This window comes from Manis javanica, chromosome 8 (genome assembly GCF_040802235.1).
Source record: "Manis javanica isolate MJ-LG chromosome 8, MJ_LKY, whole genome shotgun sequence".
NCBI lineage: Eukaryota > Metazoa > Chordata > Mammalia > Pholidota > Manidae > Manis > Manis javanica.
The window spans coordinates 10,078,045-10,100,007 of record NC_133163.1 but is presented as its reverse complement, the minus strand read 5'-3'; the positions used below and the strand labels follow the sequence as shown (position 1 = coordinate 10,100,007).

At 46.3% G+C, this 21,963-nt stretch overlaps 1 protein-coding gene across 2 annotated transcripts; it reads right to left on the bottom strand.

Moving 5' to 3' along the window:
- Positions 1-7,167: 7,167 nt before the first annotated feature.
- Positions 7,168-21,390, bottom strand: LOC108398141 (serpin A11-like). Of its 2 annotated transcripts, none has more exons than XM_017662048.3 (5): positions 21,257-21,327; positions 17,962-18,604; positions 13,438-13,711; positions 9,673-9,820; positions 7,168-7,936 (listed from the first exon to the last, which is right to left on the bottom strand). In XM_017662048.3, exons 2-5 carry the CDS (start codon positions 18,602-18,604, stop codon positions 7,733-7,735), a joined length of 1,269 nt encoding a protein of 422 aa, XP_017517537.3. In that variant the 5' UTR covers positions 21,257-21,327; the 3' UTR covers positions 7,168-7,732. The 2 variants fall into 2 exon arrangements, with proteins under 2 accessions (XP_017517537.3, XP_017517471.3); XM_017661982.3 differs by having other exon boundaries at positions 7,169-7,936; positions 17,962-18,607; positions 21,257-21,390.
- Positions 21,391-21,963: the final 573 nt, after the last annotated feature.

Genomic DNA, 21,963 nt, shown 5'->3' with positions numbered 1-21,963 from the left:
CAACACGGTGGTTCATCATTCACCTATATTATCAAGTCCTTACCCCTCTATTGTGGTCACTGTCTATCAACATAGTAAGATGTTGTAGAATCATTAGTTGTATTCTCCGTGCTGTACTGCTTTCCCCATGACCTACCTGTACTGGGACTGGAAATTGTAGTGCCCTTACCCTCTTCTCACTCCATACCTTCCCTGACCCCTCCCCTTTGGTGACCACTAGTCTCTCTAGAAGACTTACTTTATATAAAAATCCTGTAAAAATCTTCTGAAATATAAGACTAATATAGGGTACTTCTCCTGTAAGATAAAACTACAGTATTAATGCATAAGGGACCAGTGTACAAAACAGCTTACTCTAAGAGAGAATCAAGAAATACATCCATGTGTATATAAGAATTTGATCTACAAAAGATCACACCTCAAATCAACTCTGGCAATCCAGTTGATTTGATACAACTTCTTGAAAAGATGTTCTGAAAGAATAGTCTTCAGTTCTATAATCTGCATATCCTTTGAGTGAGAAATTTCAGTTCCACGGATACATTCAAAGGATATGCATCTTGGTGTTTTTAAAATTTGGGAACAACTAAAAAGTTCATTCCAAGAGAATTTTAAAACTAAAATCTGTGGCACACCTAAAATATGGAATATACAGTCATTAAAACATTATTTTGTCCAAAAGAAATTTAAAACACAGTATGTATAGTAGGATCCCATTTTGGTGACTGTGTCTATTGTAGCAATGTATGTATTTAATAAGAAAAATATCTATGGAAAATTTAATAGGACTCACTCTGGGTGGTGGGGTTTTTGAGTAACTAAATTTTATTGTTCATGTTGCTTGTATGGATTTTAAGAAGTGCTTATAATAATCATGTACAACTCATGTAACTAAACATTAATGAAGGCAGCTTTTTTAGGGCAGATTGAAAAACCCTCACTGGTAGAGCCGTTCCGTCTCCTTTGTAGTCCACGCAATTGATGACATCATCACGTGTCTTACTAATCAAACCACGGACGCATTTGTACTCAGGAAGAGCTCTCTCAGGGATCGGAGGTGTCTTGGCAGGCAGCGAAAAATCTGGACTCCAAATTCGTTTCCTATTTGTCCCACTTAACTGAAACCTGAGCTTCAAATTCAAAGCCCAATTGTTTGAATCTTCGTATCTAGTTCAGCTCAGTCAGTCATCCATGGCGTATCCTTGACCTTTTTAGAGCCATTGAAGGCATCAATCATTTGAACAATACTTCTCTATCTTTTAATGTCAGAGCAGGAAGAATTGTTCTAATATAAAGCACAACTGGAGCTGGATTCCAGGAAGAAACGTAAAAGGATATTTATGCCTGCAAACACCCATGTTCTCTTGCCACTAAAAGCAAGGTAGGGCATGTATTTCCTTTTGCTTCAAAAGCTAAGAGCTTATAAATGAATTTAGGGCACACGTATGGACAATATAAATGATTGGCAACATCTATTTCTGTATTTTTTCATACTTTAAAAAATGGCTTTTCTTGTATTTTTTTTTATCTTGAGTTAGATTCTTTGATATTATATTATTCTGTAAACAGTCTCAAATCTTTTTGGAAGGAAGTTAGATGCAGGATCGCTTTCCTGGGAGGAGAAATGACAAGGGCATTATGACCGTCAGAGGTATATGCAGTCAGCCTGGCTTGTAAGGAAGCCCAGGGGTGCCTATGGAGCCAGTGCCAGCAGGTCCAGACTCAGCCCCTTGGGCATGGTGGGAGGTGTCCTCCTAGCGGTGAAGCTGCTGGCGTCTGCAGGGGCTCCGTCTGGTTTTCTCTCACTCACTAGGCCAGAGGGCGCATTCCTCACTCTTAGCCCTGGAGACTCAGGTCCCAGCCTCCAGGGGCGTTAGACCCAGAGCAGGGAGGCTGCTGGCTGGTGGAGGCATCAGCCTAGGATGGTGTCTCCTCCAGCACCCGGAGGACTGCAAGCACCAGTGGAGGGTCTGGGGTGTTGGCCAAGGTCATGGTGGGGGCGTTCATTCCATTGCTCAGCGACAGGGAGCCAGTGACTTTAGCCCTGTCTTTCCTCCCTGACCTGTGGCTCCAGAGATTCAGTCCTTCATCCATGCTACCTCCAGGTCCATCTGCCAATTCATTCAACCTGCTCTGGCTTGAGAGCGCCCCCTGCCGGCGGTCCAGCGTCTGTCTCCCGGGTGCAGAGGGTAAGAGATTGTGGACCCACCCACCCCCGGACCCTGCTGAGTGAACAACCCAGAACATCTGCTTCCCGGGGAGAGGCTCTCTCCCACTTTGGTTTTACTTACTCTCTCACCCGCCTCTCAACCGCCTAATATCTCACACCACTGTCTTGCGATGGCCCTACATCCTTAATGCGCAGCAGCGATGGCTGCTGTTCTGGTTTTATTTCCTATACATCATATAAATGTTTCTACTGTTGTCTCATAGTCTGTGCTGGAAAGGCACCGGGCTCTTAGTCCAGGTTTGCCCCCAAGGGACTGGCTGACCTTGGGCAGGACGACTACCTCTCCAGGACTCAGGTGCTGCTTTAAAAAGAAAAGAATGACAAAAGGACACTGGAGAATGTAATTCAGACCACAGGGTGCTGTTCCCTAAAGCAGGTTGCACAGAGCACTCAGTCTAGGGGATGTTAAGAAGCGTTACGAGAAAGAAATTTCTGCGCTCAAATGGCCTTGATAAATACTAGATTAAAAAAGCAAAGCAAGTTTCTATACTGCAGGATTTTCCAGTGCCTTCAACATGATCACACACTTAAAATCTCTAAGAGGGAAGTATTTAATGCCATGCCCTCTAAAGTTATTTAAATACTAATGTGTTCATAGAGCCCCTTGAGGGACTTGCATGTCACACAATCACTATCAGAAACAGGACAACAGTGGTTTTGTCCGATTTTGTTTTCTCCTGCAGCCGTAGTGCCTTCAGCACTGCCTGGCACACACACTTACTCGATGAATAGCTTTTGAACAAATGAATGAATGTAAACAGTGCCTTAGGCACATTAGGAACTCAACACATTCTCTAAGTTGAGTTTAATTGATTCGCTGCAATCCTTCCAAATATGCATTTCTATAACCAGGGATTTTACACGGCCTCTGCTCAACTGTATTCAATCCGTTAATCTGAATTCTCTGTTAAGCAGAGTTTTGGAGGCAGGGACCTAGTTTTGGTCCAGTAGGTACTCCTATGGTAACGTGGGTTACTGCAGACAGGGTAAGTCAGTAAGTGTAGGCAAAACAACCGGAAGGATGTCTGGTGTTGAGACAGAGCCCAAGCAGGAGAGAAGGTGGCAGACGGTTACTCTGTTTGATGGCCCACCAGTTTCCACTTTCCTGCAAACACTGCAGTGGGTTCCTTGCGATGGGCCCTACATCCTTACAATAAATATGTCTCTACTTGTAACAGTGGGAGGGTTTGTTTTGGCTCCTTAGACCCACATGATCACCACCAAAGTCCCCTGACAGTTCTGGGAATGAGAAGGACCTCTCTTCATCCATCTCTCTCCCAGGGCCACTTGGGTCTGTGCATCTACTCCACCTGCTTCTAACCAGCATCTTCAGCTTCTCCATTTCACATGTGTCCATCGCCACACACACCCTCCTCTTTCTGTCAGTTACCTAGACGACATCACAAGCCACTCCAGAAGTTCGCGCAGGAAGCTGCAGATCATCTGAGCAGTTCTGGCCTGGGCCAGGCTCAGCTGATCTTGGCTAGGTTTGCTCAACATCTGTGGTCAGGTGGTCAGCAGGGCTACTGGTCTAGGATGGCCTCACTCACAGTTTTTCAAGAGGCTGGATGCCAACCACAGTGGTGGGGGCACCTGAGCCATGCATCTCTCATCCTTCAGCGTGCTAGACTGGATTTACTCACACAGCAGCTGGCGGGTCCTGAACGGGCTCCACCTCACAGCTCTCTCTTTTGAATCCTCATTTAACCACACTCACCACTCTTTCTATCCTGATGCTCAGGACAGCCTGCCATCAGCCAGGTGGAATTTTCTTTTCCACTGAGTATCAACCATATCCGGGATTGCCGGTTTTAACAAGTAAAAATACAGGATGCCCTGTTAGTATGGATATTATATAGACAGCAAGAACATTTTTTTTATTGTAAGTATGTTCCAAATATTGCATGGAATATACTGATACTGAAAGACTATTTGTTGAGATTCAAGCTTAACTGGGCATCCTATATTTTATCTGTCAATCCTCTCCTCCCACAGCCCAGCCTCAAGAGAGAAGGGGGGCTGGGGGGGCACAACCTGCCTCTAGGATGCATCAGTGGCCCTCTGTAGCCAGCAGGGGGCAGGGCTAACCTTTGATGCTGGGGCCATGGGTGTGGGCTCAGTACCTTTTCTTTTCACTGCCTGCCTCCACGTAAGTGGTAAGTGATAAAATGCAGGCAGGGGTTACCCATTATTTGAATGATCCCAGATACTTTGAGAAACATTTCCCCCTCAAACAGGAAGCCAATTAAGGCATCACCATGATCCATATGATTCAGTGTTGCCTCATTAATCTGCATCTATTTTGTGCCAAGTAAGATTCTGCATCTCACTCTATACGCACTTCTTTGCCTAGGCCATCCTGATGTTATTTAAACATTTCGTAGCCTGAGCGTTTTATAGGTATTTCACACTGGTGGCCCATGAGCTGAATTTGGGACTTGGATTTGGGAACTTTGCCCACAAGTGCAAACCCCATAGGTTAGGCCATCAAGAGATAGGCTCTCTCCACACAGGAGCAGGCTCCGCTCCCGTGTCACTCTCCGGCATCTCACATAACTACAGTGGGCAGTCAGTCCAGGCCAGAGCCCTTCACACAGGCTTCGGTCATCCCTTCCCCTAACCTTTGGGGAGGGCTTTCTTCCTTACATGGGCAGCCAGAGCAGGACGAACTCCACCATCATGCACTCAGTAGGAAACACGGGGCAAATGTGGTCTACTCTCTGGAACATTCTCACTCCACAACCCCCATCCCTCCACTTACACCAGCGGCTTTCTGTCTTGAGCCATTTTAATGGTAAGATTCCAGATTCGGGTTTGGATTTGAGAGGAAACAGGTGTATCAGGTCTGAGGCATAAATCAGTGGGTTTAGCCCACCTGACGAGGGTTTTGTAGATGACATTGGTTCAAAGCCATAGCCAACAATATAATAAACTTTAGGTTTCCATTTGTCTTTTGCATCTTGTTCAAACATCACTGTGGGGAAACGCTTGGAGTGGTAGGGCTGTGAACTGGAGCAGGACATGGGTGTTTCCAGATCTGGGCCCTGTTATGATCATAATGGTGCCCTGGTTTCTAACACATCAGGGAACAAAGAAAGTAAAAACCCTCCTCCACAATGTTGAGAGATCCAGAAAAGAGATAATAAGATTTCTTACTACCTAGTACTCACTCAGTGGAGTTAGCTTGGGGGTCGCAGACAAGTGTGGTGGGTTCATGAGAGAAACAGAATCAATAGGAGATTTCTATTTCATATCAATATTTTTATGTGTATCTACATCGTATCTATATCTTATCTATATCTGTATCTATCTATGTATCTATATCAAATCAGAAATATGTCACACATGCATCACAGACATTTCCCTGGGTATATTCATGCCCACAGAGAACCCTTCTTGCCGTCCTCTCTGTATAGTGCTTATTTTTTCTTGTTTTGCTCACCATTTTCCCCCACTAGAATGTAAGCCCCATGTAGGCAGGGGTTATTGTTCACTGCTCTATTCCCAGCCCTTAACTAACACTGCCTGGCACAGGTGTGTGGCAAATCTGTATTAAGCAGTGAATGCGTGTGTCCCAACAGCCCTGCATGTGGCACATGTAGTGGCCATGCACATGCTTTAATGTGAGCACTTGCTCAATGTCCATCTTCACTGCAAGTCTGAGAGTCCCACAAGGATGGGACTCATGTGTCAAGTTCACACTCTACTCTCAGAATCTTCCAGAATGCCTGACCCAATGTAAAAAGCCTGATTCAGGAACCTCTACCTTTAACATCTCTGACTTGCATGTTCCCAGGAAAATGAGTGACTTATTTCTGCAGAAGCCAGTTCCACTGTTGGAGAGGATTTTGGCAGATCTTCAAGCGTTTGAATATAGCTATTACTCAATTTTTAGTTCAAAGCAACAGAAAGGTATGCACGCGTGGCAAGTAGCCCAGGACATGGGGTGGGTCTTCTAGGGTTCTTTCCTCTCTCATAAGAGAAATGGTGTCCACAGGAGCAATAGGCAGGCATGGCAAGGTGGGAAGAGGTGCAGAGGGCCAAAGGGGGCCTGCTGGGACATGGGGTAATGGAGTGGTGTGTGCTGGTGGTCTGATAGAGGAGATTGTGGGGTGAGCCAGGCCTGGCATGTGGGGGTGGGTCTTTCTGGCAGGCCCTTTACCCTGGCTTCACCCAGCTTGGTCTAATAGTGCCCAGCTGTCAGACAATTTTCCCAGGCACCACCATGTCCGCATGTGCTCGCCAGCCTGTAGCTGCTCCCCACCGTCTAGCAGGACAAAGTCCATACCCCTCGCCCTGGCGTCCGAAGCCTCCAACCTTTTCCCTCCGAACACCTCTGCAGCATTTTCTTTTGCTGTGACCCTGCATACACACTCTATTGAGCCAAAACCGGGCTTCTCGGGCTTTATTGGAGCGTACCTTTTCCTCTCTTCCCCCAGGGCCCCTTGCCCATGGCATTTCTCCCCCACTTTCCCCAGACACATTTTCCCTTTATTTAGGGCTTACCTGGTTTTCAAAGTCCAACTCAAGTCTGACCTTCTTGGAGGGGGTGGGTGGGTCTCTACTACTGGTGCCTTTTGGGCTGACTCCTTCCTAGACGTGCACCACCACCTACAGCCTCCCGCCAGATTTTAGCATCGACTTCATTGTGGCGATGGGCATTGTAACACATGGGGTACACACACACAGCTGAGTGGCATCCGTGTGTGTCTCCCCACTAGGTTCAGACAGGCTCCTCTTTAAGACTGGGTGGGCACACCTGTTGGAGGGGACCTTCCTGCTTCTCTAGGAAACTGCACTCCAGTACTGCCTCCAAGTTCATCCCACTGATCAAATCTGTGCCCTACGCCCACTGTGCCACCTGGTGACATTGACCCTCCCCCTTCCTTCGATCTCGGGCTTGCCCTTGGCATTTGACCTCCTGTGCTGCAGTAGTCCAGCCTCACACCCCTTCCTGCCATGGAGAATGGTTTGGAGCTGCTACCTCTCAAGGTGATGCCGCCCCTGACGCCTGGGCAGTGACACCGCAGGAGGACCTCGCCTCACTGGAGAGCTGAGATCGGCCACTGTGAAGGGAGAGACCTGCCTACTCCTGCTGTCCTGGGTGCCTGCCCCTGGGATCCGACCCCAGGGACACTCAGGGAAAACCTGCAGTGGGGGGTGGTGGGGTATGGACAGCTCCTGGGAAGCCACCCATGAGGCTGTTCCCATTTTCAACTTCCTAACTAGTTTTCGGAAACTATAAAACTATTGCTTTCAGCTTTCTAATCTGACACCCAATTTGAGGAGAACATGGGGCGGATGCCTGAAGGCTGCTCTGTGTGCTGACACTCCGTCGCAAGCATTGCCCTCAGCACTCACAAAACCCAGGGGCAACTTTATTAGGGTGTCTGCACACTGGCTGGTGGGCACTCCCGGCAGCCTGCAGTCAGGCTGGCACTGGCCTTCCTGCTTGTTCAGGGGCTTGGCGGGAGGCAGGACAGTGCCGGCCTCCCTCCACAGTCACCCCGCAGCCGGGTTGACGACTTTTCCCAGGAAGAGTAGGCTCTGGGTGGTCACGTCCCAAAGGAGGACCAGGAAAGGCCTGCTGAAATGGGCCTGGAGAGCCGTGGTTGCGTTCAGAGGCCGCGGTTGGGACAGGAGGCCTGATGCAGCCCCGGCCTTGGTCCCCCGCTCATTCATGTCCAGCGCCGCCTTGTGTGACACCTAGGAGAGTGTGGGGTGGGGGTGCAGAGACCGCATCAGCTCCAGGTGCCTTGGGGACAGATTCCCCCTTGTGCCCTACCAAGGAGAGGGAGGCAGGGTCCCCCTCAGGCCCCATGTGCTTGCCTTCTAAGAAGAACCCCAGCCTTTATTTCACTTCATTGCCCTCTTCTCTGCATCTCTCCCTCTCACTCCTGTCCTGAGGTTCCCCCCAACTGTGCCACCTGCTCTCCAGTGGGAGACGCATGGCCCTGAGCAGGGCGGAGGGCTGCCGAGCATAAGCCAGCCTCCAAAAACCCAGCAGAGCTTTCGAGAGCATCCCTGAAGCCCGGGGGGCCGGTGGCACAGGCCCGAGGCCATCTCTGCTCCAGGCCCCCCCTGCCCTACCCAGTCTTGGCCTTCTCACCCTTAACACGGTTTGCTCAGCCTAAATCTACGGCTCTCAAAATGATCTCAGTGGAACCAGGTTAGCTGATGTGCCAGGCCCCCTACAGGCCTCGGAGAGGAATTTCTTTTTTTAAACTTCATTTTCATACAACTTCTTAGGGAGAAGGCTTCTGAATGAGGCTTTAAAAAAGCACTGAAACATGTTGGCCTTGACCATCCCTTTCATTTCTAGAAAGCTCTGTACAGAGATCAATCTAGCCTTTAAGGTCACTGTGAAAGGAGTTCTTTAAAAGGCTAAGTTATTTCTTTTCCTTCTTGTTCACCCTCTCTTCTGGGGGCATGTGTTTGCACGTGTCCCCACGTGCCCCCACATGCCCCCCCCACACACACACGAGCATGTCCCTAGTGCCCTGGTCTCACATTCCAAATCCCTGTGGGCCTTTCCCAAATGAAAGACATTATATTTTCTCTAAAAAGTTCCCAGCTGGACTCCAATGGCAGTTAATGATGCTACCTTCAAACAAAAAGGATGATGGAAGAACAGGGAAGGGCATTTGCTGTCTTCCACCCTATGAAAAATTGCATTATTCTTCCCAAATATTAACTCTCCCTTCCCACTAGAGGGTTAGTCCTGCCCACACCCTGTGACTAGCAACGCCCCCTGCAGGAGGAGAGCGCAGACCCACCGCCCGGATGGCGGCCTTGACTGTGGGGCTTGTTTTAGGCAGTGGCATGTGAGCTACCTTGACATAGGCCACATGTGATATGTTAAAAGCCATTGCACATTTTCTCTGGCCTTTCCCCCACTGCTGTGAACATGGCATGAACAAATTAGGGGCTTCTCCTTCACACTACACCTTGGAAAGAAGACCTGTGAAGCAGATCTATAGCCAGCTGGTGCTGGCACACCCCTGACAGATAACATGAACAGGAAATAGACCTTTGTTAGAATAAGGCACTGTGATTTGGGGGTTGTTTGTGGCTGCAGCAAGGCCGGTGGCTGTGCCTCCAGTCAGTGCCCCGTCGCGGTCCAGCTATAACAAAGACAGAATTTCACAGCCTGCCCTAAGAGGAAGTACAGGAATAAAAATGAGACTATTCCCACACCTGGGGAAACTTGCCTTCCTGGACGGCTCTGAATGTGTGTCTATTCCATCCAGGACTCTGTCCTGCTCTGAAGAATATAGAGGCGGGCGTGGAAAGGGAGCTCATGAAAAGAAGGCTTAAAGATCGTGATACTGAAGAACCAGAAAAAGAAAAAGAAAGGGAACTTGTCTTTCAAATGCACTTAATGTCAAGGGAGAAAAGAACTCCCCCCGGAAACACACACACGTCCACATTTGCGACCTTACCCTGGAGATGGTTTTGTTGAGTTGCCCAGTGATTCCTGATAAGTCGGCTTCTAGGTTGAAGATGTTGGTGAGGCCCATGTGGGGAAGTATTTCTTCCAAGTTATATGCTCCAGAAACCGAGACCCTTGGCAGATGCAAATCCAACAGGCTGGAGAGGGAATCAGACAGAAAAGTGGGGCTGTCCCGTTACTCACGATGCTCCTGTCGTGTTGGCAACCTGAGCAGAGGGAGGGGGACCAGTCTTCCTGCGACAGTACCTGCCATGCCAGAACATGCCACCACACACAGCCCCTCCTCTTCAGACCTTACAGACCTCTTGGGGCCTCTTCACAGACCACAGACCTTGTGTCTTGATCTGAGAAGACTCCTGGGACTGCCGTATGTCTCCATATGTCTTGGACACATTAACGGAGGACTTTCTAGATGCTGGACATGGGGTTGGGGTTTTTTAGAAGGCTGATTAAACTGATGACTTCCATCTAATAACCATGTGAGGTAATATTGTTGACATTTTCCTACCTCCATGCCTGATTCCTCAGCACGCTCGGCTGGCTCAGCTGCTGATGGGTACCCTTGGCCCATCTTCTGGCCACCCCTCTGTATGAACCACTGCCATCTGTCACCTGACTGTGCTTTGGGGGCCCTTAGGAGGAGCTGGTGAGAGATCCTGTTTGTACCATGTGGGGCCTTCTCCTTGCTGTGGCTGGCATGCTTTTACCATTGGATCACCACCCCCCTGGGGTTAAGTTCACAAGGTCTTTTGCTGCAGAGCAAATCTGTCCTGTTCTTCTCGGGATTCTTCTTCTTAAGTATTGTTTGACAGTCGCCAGGGCACCTGCAAGCTTGGCTAGTGAGATATAATGAGTCATAAGAAATACCTGTTTGGTCATTCAGATGACCAAATATATATTTCCCAGGTATATTTGATCTTCATCCACAGTTCCTGAAAACACTGCAGAGTCTCAAAGGTGAACCAGTGTTTTGTCATGTTAGTGAGAGACTGTTAGATCCCCCACCCAAGGGCAGGGGTGGGAAGCTGAATCAGCCAATGGCCAGTAACTTAGTCAATTAGGCCTATGCAGTGAAGCCCTCACGAACCCCCCTGAGAAGAGCTTATTGCCCTCTGCTCTGCGCAGCTGGATCCTGCTTCTCAGTGGGAGAGAGCTTCTGTGCTGGGAGAACCACGATACCACATGCCACGCAGCCAGGCCCCAAGCTCCACGAGGACAGAAGCTCCTTTATGTGGGACCTTGCCCTGTGTCTCTCTTCATCTGGCTGTTAACTTGTATCCTTTGCAGTATCCTTCATTAAATTGGTAAACATAAGTGTTTTCCTGAGTTCTGTGAGCCGCTCTAGCAAATTGATTGAACCTAAGGTGGAGGTCATGGGAATCTCCAATCTGTAGCCAGTAGGTTAGAAGCACAGGGAACTGCCTGAGGCTTGCGACTGGTGGGTGGAGGGCAGACTTGTAGGACAGAGTCCTTAACCTGGGAATCCAGTGCTGCTTCGGGCAGATAGCACCAGAATTGAGCTGAGTTCTCAGACACCCTGTTGGTGTTTGAGAATTGCTTGGTGTTAGTATGCGTGGGAAGACCCCCTCCCACATATTTACACACACTGGAATTGGGTCTGGGAACCCAAATGGAGTTATATACTATTACTTCTGAGTATAATATTGTTATTGCTGTACATATACGTAGGGAAAGACAACACCAGTGCATTTGGTGTCAGATGAGTGAGATTAGCAGCTAGTTAATAACCAGCTTAGAAACTTCTGCCTCTAATGAATTCACATGAGAGATCCTAACTCAGGTTAGGGAATCATTGCCTGTTTACTTTCTGGGTAATATGAGGGTCCACGTGCCTAACTGAAGTGAGAGGCAGTTGGAAATTGGGGTTGAACAGTGAAAAGGAGAGAAAGGATGTAGAGAACAGTGAACAAGACATCTTAGCTTTTACAACAAATTTTCCACATGCAGCACTGAGAGGGCAGGCCCACGCCCTGGAAGGGGCTTTGAGCAGAGTCTAGCAGAGGGGTGCCTAGTAGAGAGCCCGACACACGGGAGGCCTTCAGTGTAAATGAAGAATGAATAGTTTGCAGGAAGCATAGTTTCCCTCAGGAAGCTAACCATCCTCACAGCTGAAGGAGGGAGGCCTGGCAATCGTCAGCTTTCATGTCTGAAAGCCCATTAAAATGCTGCTCTGACATCGGAACTCCCCAGCGCAAGAACAGGGAACATCTGAGATTTAGAAAAATAACTTGAGTTGGCTTTGCATTTTGAAAGTCAAAGTAAGAAGTCAAAACAGACTTTTCTGAGGGAAAGTCAACTGGTCTAGAAGATTCTACGGTACTTACTCCCATGATGGGGGAAAGGGGCAGTCTCACCCCAAGGGAGCTGGAGAATATAGGGCTGGAATCAGAAAGTACCAAAGCTGTATAGATTGACTGACAACAAGGGTAATCCATTAAATTCTGGCTCTTGGCCTTGACCTGTATCTCTTTTATTTGGCACTTGAATCTCTGTCCAAACACAAAACATCCCTTTCTATGCTTGATGCCTCAGTGTGGTTGGGTTGCTGAGAGAAGGCTCCTGTAGGCATGAGGATGCCTGGTGTTTGCCAAGTGGTGATGGATCAGAGATGGCCACTGAGAGAGATGGTCTGTACCTCCACTGCTGGAACTGGGTGGGTTCTGTGTCTGCTCTAACCTAAAGAATATGGCAGAAGTAACACTTAAGAGAGTGGAGCTTTTCTTTTCTGTCTTTTGGAACACTCCTTGGGGCCCTGAGCTGCTCTACAGAAACATTTGCTACACTGAGCTGCTGTGCGGAACCCAAGCTAGTCTTGTGGAGACGCTGCATTGAGAGAGGGATGTCAGCCAGGCAGCCCAGTCTCCAGAAACTGAGAGGAGGAGACTTCAGTGCTCCAGCCCCAGCCACCGTGGGGCTCCAGTGATGGGAGCCCCAGGGGAGAACTGGCCACAGAATCAAGAGAAAGAATAGTTTTTTTCAAGGTATTCCATTTTGGGGAGGTTTGTGATGCAGAAAGATATCATTAGAACCCAAGGCCAGATTGCATCCCAGACCACCCATGAAGGAAGAAACACCCCAAGAAGGGATTAGCTGGTGAAGGGGGTCTAGGCAAGCCAGAAAAGGCAGAAACACTGCGAGAAAACCACAAAATGAGAGGAGTAAGATGGAAGGAAGTAAGATAGAGGTCCCATGAAACTGACACTTTGATTTTTACAATTCTCTCCTTGGTATTTAATTTCTTAAAGAAATGTTTTAATTAAAAAAAGGAAGCACTTTTAAGAACAGGCACTGTTCTGTGGGGGTCATAATTATTTTGAGTAATTGTCCTTGATCTGATTTTTTGCCTACACTTAACTGACCTTTCGGTCGTAAATTATTATTTGGAGAAAAGGAGAAGCAAGGGGAAAGGAAGTCAGCCTGAATGACCCCGAGGAAGGGACCAGAGTGATTAATGCCTGGTGAGCACTTATCGGGAATCAGGCAACACGCTCAGAGCGCTATACATATTAACTTGGTTAATCTCCAAGCTCCCCAATGTGGAGATTATTATGGTCTCATTTTACATTTCAGGAAACCTGATGCCTAAAACGTAATAGAATTGCCTAAAACATACAGTTAAAAGGCAAGTCCGTTGAGCCAAACTTAGAATTTGGACTCTTGCAATTGGCGTTGATTAAGACCTGTCCTGATTCTTGAACAAAGTCTGCTTGAGTCCTTCCACCCTGAAACTCACCTGAGAAACAGCAATCGATCCCATTTTCTCAGGGTCTCTGGCTGCAGAGCTGCTTCCACATGCTCCATCTTCCCAGGGTCAGGGAGGATCAGCAAGGCCAGGGCATTTCCGCTGTATTCTATCTGGAGTACAGTGCAGGCCACCTCCTGGTCATAGAGGAACCTGTGCATCTCCTTATGGTGCATCATAGGGACGTGGAGGGAGGTCCTCTCATCCACAAAGAAGCTCTCTTGCTTCTGGGTCTGGTAGCGATTGAAAGGCTGCTTCCACTTGGCTTAGGACACAAAACCCATGAAACTATGAACATGCACTCCATGAGAGCAACTCTGGGCAGACATGCACTAAGCCACCCTGGTTTGGGGGCTTCCTCTTGGGTATCTAAATATAAGGAGGCAGAGAAGTGACATGGATACAGAATCAGGGGGACAGAATTTGAGGTCAGGCCCAGCCACTAAAGCATGTCTCCAGAATTTGAGCTTTAATGGCCTGTGATTTCATTTCAGTTCAGAAGCACTTGGCCTTTAAGATGCTGAAAGCTATTTCCACCTACTAAGCCCCTTCCATGTACCAGGTATTATCTCTTTATATCTTCATAAAAACTGATATGAAAAAGTATTGTGATCTCCATGTCAAAGATGAAAAGAGGAACGTCTGTGAGTTTATAAAGACCCAATTTGCAGAATCATTATGTGGTAGAGCGGGATGGTAACAAACACTGAGTTGACCCCTCTCTGCCAAGCCATCTCTAGACAGCAACAGTCTTCTACAGAGAAGCTTGAGAGCCGCTCTCTACCTCCCAAATCCCTAACATTCAAACTGGAAAAGGAGAAAGAATTCAGCTAATAAATGTAATATATATAATGCAAAAGTCCATTAAGATATGGTTAGAATTGCAGAATATAGTTAGAATTGCAGACTGTCAGTCATTGTCTGATCCCCTTGTGTAGTATCTTTTTTTTTTCCTATTTATAATTTCCACCCACAACCATCTCCTGACTTGGCTTCCTGAAACCACTCATCTTGGTGACAACAATTGGGGTCAGGTGGCTCATCCTGTCCCTCATGCCCATACCCAATCAATGGCCAAGTCTTGCTGATTCTCTCTCCAAAGCCACAACTTTATTTGAGGCTACCATCTTACCTACTTTGGACCACTTTGGAAACCTCAAAACTTATCTCTGCTCTTGACCCTTACTCCCATCCCAAACCATTTTCTGAATTGTACCAAGCCTTGTCTTTCTCAAACAGATGTGATTGTGTCACTCCACTACTTTAAACTTTTTGGTAATTCTGGGGTCCTATGGCATCTCTTGGCACATACCCCCATGTATTTCCCCATTTTGTTCCATGCTCTAATCTAACTCAAACTGTTTCCTTTCCTTGGACCTTACACTTGCTGTTTTTTCAACCTGAACTCTCTTCTCGTCATTTCTCCCACAATTTCTTTGCCTGGGTAAATTCAGCTCATTTTTCATATCTCAGCTTAAATCCCTTCTCTTCCAGGAAGCCTTCCCTTACTCCCCAAGTCTGGAAAGGTGTATCTTTCAAGAGTTCCATACCTACTCAAGTAAAACATCACTTTCCCATTGAGCTGTATTTACCTTTTTACTTATTTACAGCACATGTAGAACTATAAGATACATAGGATGGGCAAACTCTATCTTACTTACAGGTTTTCCTGAGAGGCTAGCAAAGTCCCTGTGATATAGTTATTACTTGATGTATGTTTCTGAATGAATAAATGAATAGCATCCCTAAAGGCCTCAAACATGAGACCTAAGTTTAACTTGAAATTATTCATTCAGCAAACATTTAAGACATGCTTGACCTATATCAGACTCCAGAGAATCAAAGATGATTAAGACTTAGGCCCTTGAGACTTCTGGTCAGCGTCACAGACTGAATTAGAGAGGAAAAACCTACTTTTTCTGCTTAAACACTTAGAAAATAAAGATAGGATAATGGAAAAATAAATAAATACATAGCTGAGTTCAAAAACAAGAAGCAAAGCCTCCAGATACAAACCAGGAATGCATATTTCTGATTTGGAGCTGAAATCATCTGGCTCATGGGTTATCAAAATGAGATAAGCAGTTAGGGGGTGGTGTTTAATGTCTTCTCAGGAGAAGTAAATGAAATGCAGGCCCACACTTGGAAGTGATCTGTCTGCAAGTGGCAAGAAGCTATGAAAGGCAATCCTTTCCCCATAGGAACCTGAACTGAGAAACTCCGGGCCCAGCAGCACAGAGATGAGATAAGACAGCTCACCACATTTCCAGGCCAGGAGGGAAGGAGTCACCTACTCTGTGTTCTTTGCTCTCATAACACACTCAGTGTAGGAACTCTCCAACCTAGAAGAGAGCTATGCACTCATTAATCATTCATGACAGCAACCCCTCAACCTGGAAATTAATATAGAACTGGTGAGACAAATAGAACTAGACCAGAGCATATGTGAAATTGTCCCCTGAAGACACTTCCGCAACTGGCCACAAGAAACTCTCACAGAAAGTTAATTTCTACTTAAAATGAGCTCAAAGCTGAAAATTCCAGTCCTCTCTTGAGAGAGAATCAGTAGGCACAACAAAACCAAGAAGTCACAGCTTAAGATCTCCAGATAATGGGATCACCTGAAAGGCATTTTTAAAAAGTGTGTTAAAAAAAGGTAAGGAATAAAATTCATAGGAACAGGCCATTATGACAAAATAAAAAGTACATCTAAGAAAAATAGAAATTCTTTAAGTGGAAATATAGTCAGTGAAATGAGAAGCTCAGCAGGTGAGTTAAACAATAGATTTAGACACGGCCTAAGAGAGATTTAGTAAAACAGAAGCTAGAACTGAAGAAATCACCAGTGGCAGCACAGAGAGGTAAAGAGATGTTTTCCTGGGGGCAGGAAACATAAAAGATGAGCCTGGTGCATCCTGTTGTACCAGAAAGTAAGGAAGTTTTCCCTTAAAACAAACAAACAAACAAACAAACAAAAATCAGCAATGATGGGGGCATATCAAGGAACATGGGAATGGACTGAAAGCTCCCAGTGGTCAATGCTGGAAAACTTTTGAGAAACAAAATTAAGTAGCATTGGATTAGAATCCAAAGTATAAAATGAATATCCATGAATGCATGATTATGTATATAAATGGTTGAATGAATAAATGTGGGAGGTGAAAAAATCTCCCATGCTGAATAATTCTGAATAATTTATGTAGATCCTCCTCTGTCAAGGAGATGGACCATAACTCCACACTCCAGAAGTGTGGGATGTACATAGTGACCTCATTCTAAAGAGCACAGTATAGGAGTGGGGACAAAGAGTAACTTTCCAGTAGAGAAATCTGACAAGCATCATCTCAGCTAGCTGATCAAGGTCAACATCAACAGTGATAGATCACTTTGTAGCATGTATCCTTGATATGATGTGATATGAGTGGCACTTCACCTCCATGACCTTTCTCCTCCAAACCATCACTGCATTCTAATCATGGGGGAACCATCAAGTGAATCCCAATTGAGGGGCATTCTGCAAAATGCCTAGCCAGTACTCCTCAAAATCGTCAAGGTTATTAAAAGCTAAGAAAGTCTGAGAAACAGTAACAGCTAAAAGGAGCCTAATGACATGGTGACCAAATATAATGTGGATCCTGGATAAGATCCTGGAATAGAAAAAAATTAGGTGAAAACTAAGGAAATCTGGATAAAGTATGGAGTTGAGTCTAAAACAATTGAGGAGCTAATTTTCCTAGTAGCAGATATTGTTATCATAGGCTAAATATTTTATATATTGTTATATATGCTACTAATTCAGGAAACAACTGAAATAAAAAGAAATGGGCCCTAAAAGTATCAAATGTCCAATGCAATAGTCAAAATAAGCTATCTATATAAATTAAGATGTGATGACAATAATAAAACATAAGTGAAAAATAATATGTATGATGTGATATCATTTATATAAATTTTTAAAACACATAAACTGTATTGCATATGATTTGGATACATATTTAATGGACTGATGGTGTGGACTCAAGGATGAGAAGGATACACACCAACCCTAGGAGAGTGGTTGCCTCTGGGGAGGGATGGAAGGTGAGAAATGGGACCAGGGAAGGATTAAAAGGAATTGAAATGTATCTGCAGTATTATATTTTTAAAAATCTAAAGCAAATGGTAAAATGTTAATATTTGTTCATTTTGAGGGGGAAGTGTATGGTGGTTTTTATATCATCCTTTGTATAATTCTCTATGTTTGAAATAGATAATAATACATAAGATGCTTCCCTAAAAATGAATTATTAATAGAAAAATGAGATGGAGTGTAAAACAAAGAAATCAGAATAAAAATAGAAGAAATGTCAAGAGAAACCAAATATTGGTAAACCTAGAAGTAGTTGTTTAAGAGCATTATTTAAATATGCTGAAGCAACAACCAGAAGCAGCCAGAAGACATGAAGGTAGGTGGCTCTTCAGGGCAGGGCTAGAGGTGGCGGTGGCGGCGGTAATGCTGTCCAAGTCAGCCCTCACCTTTGAAGAAGATGTAATTCAAGAGAACCATGAGTGTGTCCCGGGTGAAGCCCTGGAGGCAGTCCATGACCAGCCCGTATGTTTGCTTTCTCACGTAATCATTAATCTGCCTCCCGGTGGTAGCAGAATCTGTGAAGTTGGCAGAAAAAGCAAAAGCTCTATACACTTCCCTGATGTCGTCCAAAAAGTGCTGCTGAGGCTTTAGTTGCTTGTCCAAGAACAAGGAGTTGCCTACTTTCAGTTCCAGTTTGGGGCTGGGCAGGTCAAGGGTGTGGATGAGGCTCTGGAAACCCTGGTGGATGGCAGCTTCTGGGGTCTCCGTGAGGTTGAAGCCAAGGGCTTCCAGGATCTGAGTCGGGGCATCAGCTTGGGCCCCAAGAGAGAGCAGGGCCAGGGTGGTAGCGATGCTCACTGGGGAGAAGAAGATGTTTCCTGGGGTTTCCGCTGCCAGACGCTTATACAACCGCAAAGCAAATTTGGTAATGGTGTGTGTGACTTTGTGGTAGGTGGGGGCTGGCTCTGGGAGCTGCTCACTGGGGGCTTGAGGCACCCCCAGACTCTTCTCTGCATGGGCAGGAAGGCGCTGACAGTGGAGAGAGGCCAGGATCCCTGCTCCCAGCAGCCACAGCCAGGCTGGCCCCATCTTCTGAAAACAAGATGTTGAACATGTCATTCTTCTTCATAAGTAACTTCGTGGTTCCCCATTGCTTTCACAATAAACCTCAAAGCCCATCCGTACCCCACAGAGGTGTCATGAGGGACACAGCAGAGGAAGAGGTGGTGGGTAAGCATGAAGCGATGCATTTTCCCCCAAGGCTGCAGTCAGAACAGCAGCCCTAAGTCTGTATTACATATTGACCCATGTATAAGACTTTGTTTCTCCCCAAAGTCTTATACACACATCAGTTATGGACTCCAGGCTATAAAAAAGAGTTCCATGGTCTACTCTCCCTGCCTCTCTCCCCGCATCCTTCCTTCTCTCTCTTTTCCTCCCCCCTTCCTTTCCTTCCCTTTTTACTTTTTCTTTTTTCTTTCTTATTTCCAGTAATTCTTTCAATCATATATTAATGCTCAAGGATTGGGGTAACAGTCCATTAAGTAGAGCAGATGTTCAGGACACTGACCATGAGCGATGCTGGACCTCCCTGCACTCAGGTGCGGCCATTACCTGCCGTCTCACCAACTGGAGGGGAGGGGACTGGAAGATGTGTGCAACTCCTGGGTCAGGTCCTCACACAAAGAGGGGTGCCCTTACTCCTTTGGACTGCCATTAGGTGGGGTGTGGTGTGATCATCAGCCTTGCAGACCTTGTGGGTGAGGGCAGCCCAGGAGGGGTGGCAGAGCCCCAAGATGGATGAACCCTTTGGGGAGAGACTGGCTGTGTCTCCATGAGGCTCGTTCTCTCCAATACCACTCGTCACATGCAGCAGCTGTATCTTAACGGGTGCAGAAGTTTAGGAAAGGTATCTGTTACAGGGTGAATTGTGTACACCCCTGCCCCCTAAGTTTATGTGTTGAAGCCCTAATATCAGTATCTCTGAATGTAATGTTGTTTGAAAATAGGGTCGTTGAGGTTGTCATCAGTTAAGTGAAGGTGAGGTCATTAGATGGGCCCTAACATAATATGACTGGTGTCCTTCTAAAAAGAGGAAGTACAATCATAGACACCCAGTCAGGGAGAGCGCCATGTGAGGATGATGGCAGATGCTCCCTCATCTGAGGAATCCCACAGGGCCGGCAGCCCCCAGAAGCCAGAGGAGAGGCCGGGAGCAGATTCTCCCTCCCGGCCTCGGATAGCACTGAAGTTGTAATCAGCAACTTTACTACCTTTTGCCTGAACCAATGGCCTCCGGATTGTTACAAAGGCCACGGTAATGTGGTAGAGATGTATTTCTGTAGATGGTTTTTAGCACCTGGCACCCTACATACCCAAACCCCAAAGGCCACTTGTCAGGAGGGACAAATGTAGCCTCATGATCGGGTGTGTTGACACAAGCGTGCCGGTCAAAGTGCTGAGGGTGATTTCCCAAGACCATCCTCCCTCCCTCCACAGCTCCGAGTGGGCTCACTTAATGAAAGTTGCCATCCACACTGGGAAGCAGAGCGCCTTAAAAATTGGCCTGCCCCCGGGGAAATAAGAAATACAGCTGTAATAAAATGATTTTTGTTTATTCTTTTCATCCCATTGAGCTCACCACCATTTTCTATCCTACTGCACCTTAAAGGTTCCCGGACATGCAGAAGAAGGTAGTTCCCAAAGGGGATGGAATTGTAAGTCAGGGGGCCTGGGTTGGAATCAAGTTTCTATCTCACTGTGTGATCTGAGCAAAGGAACTGCTCTGAACCCCAATATCCCCATTTGCAAAATGCAAATGATGCCTGCCTCCTGGGGGATGGGGTGGCTTAAAGATTACAAAAAGTACAATGTATAAAGCACCTGGCACGTACAAAGTATGCAATGTTAATTTTCACCCCTTTCTATGGAGGGCGGGGTTTAACAACACCCAATTTATGTCTCTATTCTTTTTCCAGAAAGATCCCAGAGGAAAATTAAAAACTCCGATTAATTACAACGTTCCCATTTATTGTTTGTACTGGGGTGGGGTATTAGATACACTGCACAGCTGGTTCCCAGCCACAGTGTTCTCAAATGCAGGGGGTGGGGTGCTGAGAGGGGGGATGGTATTGAGATCATCTCAAAGACTGGAGAGGGGGTGCTACTGGAGTTTAGTGGGAGAAAGAAAGTGGTTGAAATGTCAGCACTGTTGCATGAAATGAAGAATAGCCCTGCTGGGTGCCAGCAGTGCTCTTGGTGAGAAATAAGTACTTCATGTTGTTTAATTGAATCCTTATGAGAACCTTAACAAATAGGTATTATTATCCCTGTTGTACATATGGGGAAACTGAGACTCAGGGTCAACACAAACACCTGTTAAGTGGGGGGAGCATGATAGACCAGAGCCTGAAGTACAGCCCTTTCCATACAACAGAGTTTCTAGTAAATTAGCTGCAACAATGTTGCCACTTTGTTTTGAGTTACATTGTTCTGTTTCCTAACTGCCAGGAATAGAGGGAGATCCTCTCTCAAAATTTTTGAAGGACAAGTTTTCCATAAAAGGTCGTTTAAACCTACAGTTCCTACTTCAAGCCTTGGAAGTGGTACCTGATTGCATTTTCTCATTAGGGGGCTCAGTTCTCCCCTCCCTGCTGCCGAAGCCAGAGGGAGGGCAAGACTGGAAGCGAGAGAGAGGCAGCGGCCATCCTGCCATATCTTATTCATAAGCGTGGTACTCACAGCAAGGTCCCTGGGTCTTCAGCTCTGCATCACCTCCTGCCCACAGGAAAATGGTGCTGCAAGATCACAGCAGCCTAGTCAATATTTGCCAGGTCAGTTCCTGGAACTGGTATGAAGACAATGCTCAGCAAACAGGAAGGGACCTTTGTTTCAAAGTGTCTGTCCTGCCTGATTGTCCTCCAGGCCAGTGGAGTGTGATTCTGGATTCGGCTTGGTTTGAGGACAGCCTGATATTGCCCATGAAGGTAGGGGGTCGAGACGTGATTACTAATGATCCATTGTCTGTATTTTGTGCATCCCAGGCATATTCTTTGTGGGACACCTCACGGTGAGAATGCACGGTGTTAGTTAAGCCTATGGTGGGAAGCATTTCACGATATACTGAAGCACACCAGCGTGCTGTATGCCATAAACCTATACAGGGATGTATGTCAATTATTTCTCAATAATACTGGGAAAAAAAAGGAATGTAAGAGAGGCAAAAATATACCCACCTTACAGATGTGAAACCAAGACTCCATGAGGTTAAATACTACGTGGTGGGGCTGCACTGAGGGGGTGGATTCAGCTCCCCAAAAGAAGCCTTTGCCATCACACTGTTTCAATATTTTGCAGATACTTTAAATAAATACAGTTCATGTACAGGAAAAAAAAAAGACTGGGAGGAAATTCAGAAAAAAGGAGCAAAATCTTCTGCTCTGCTATAT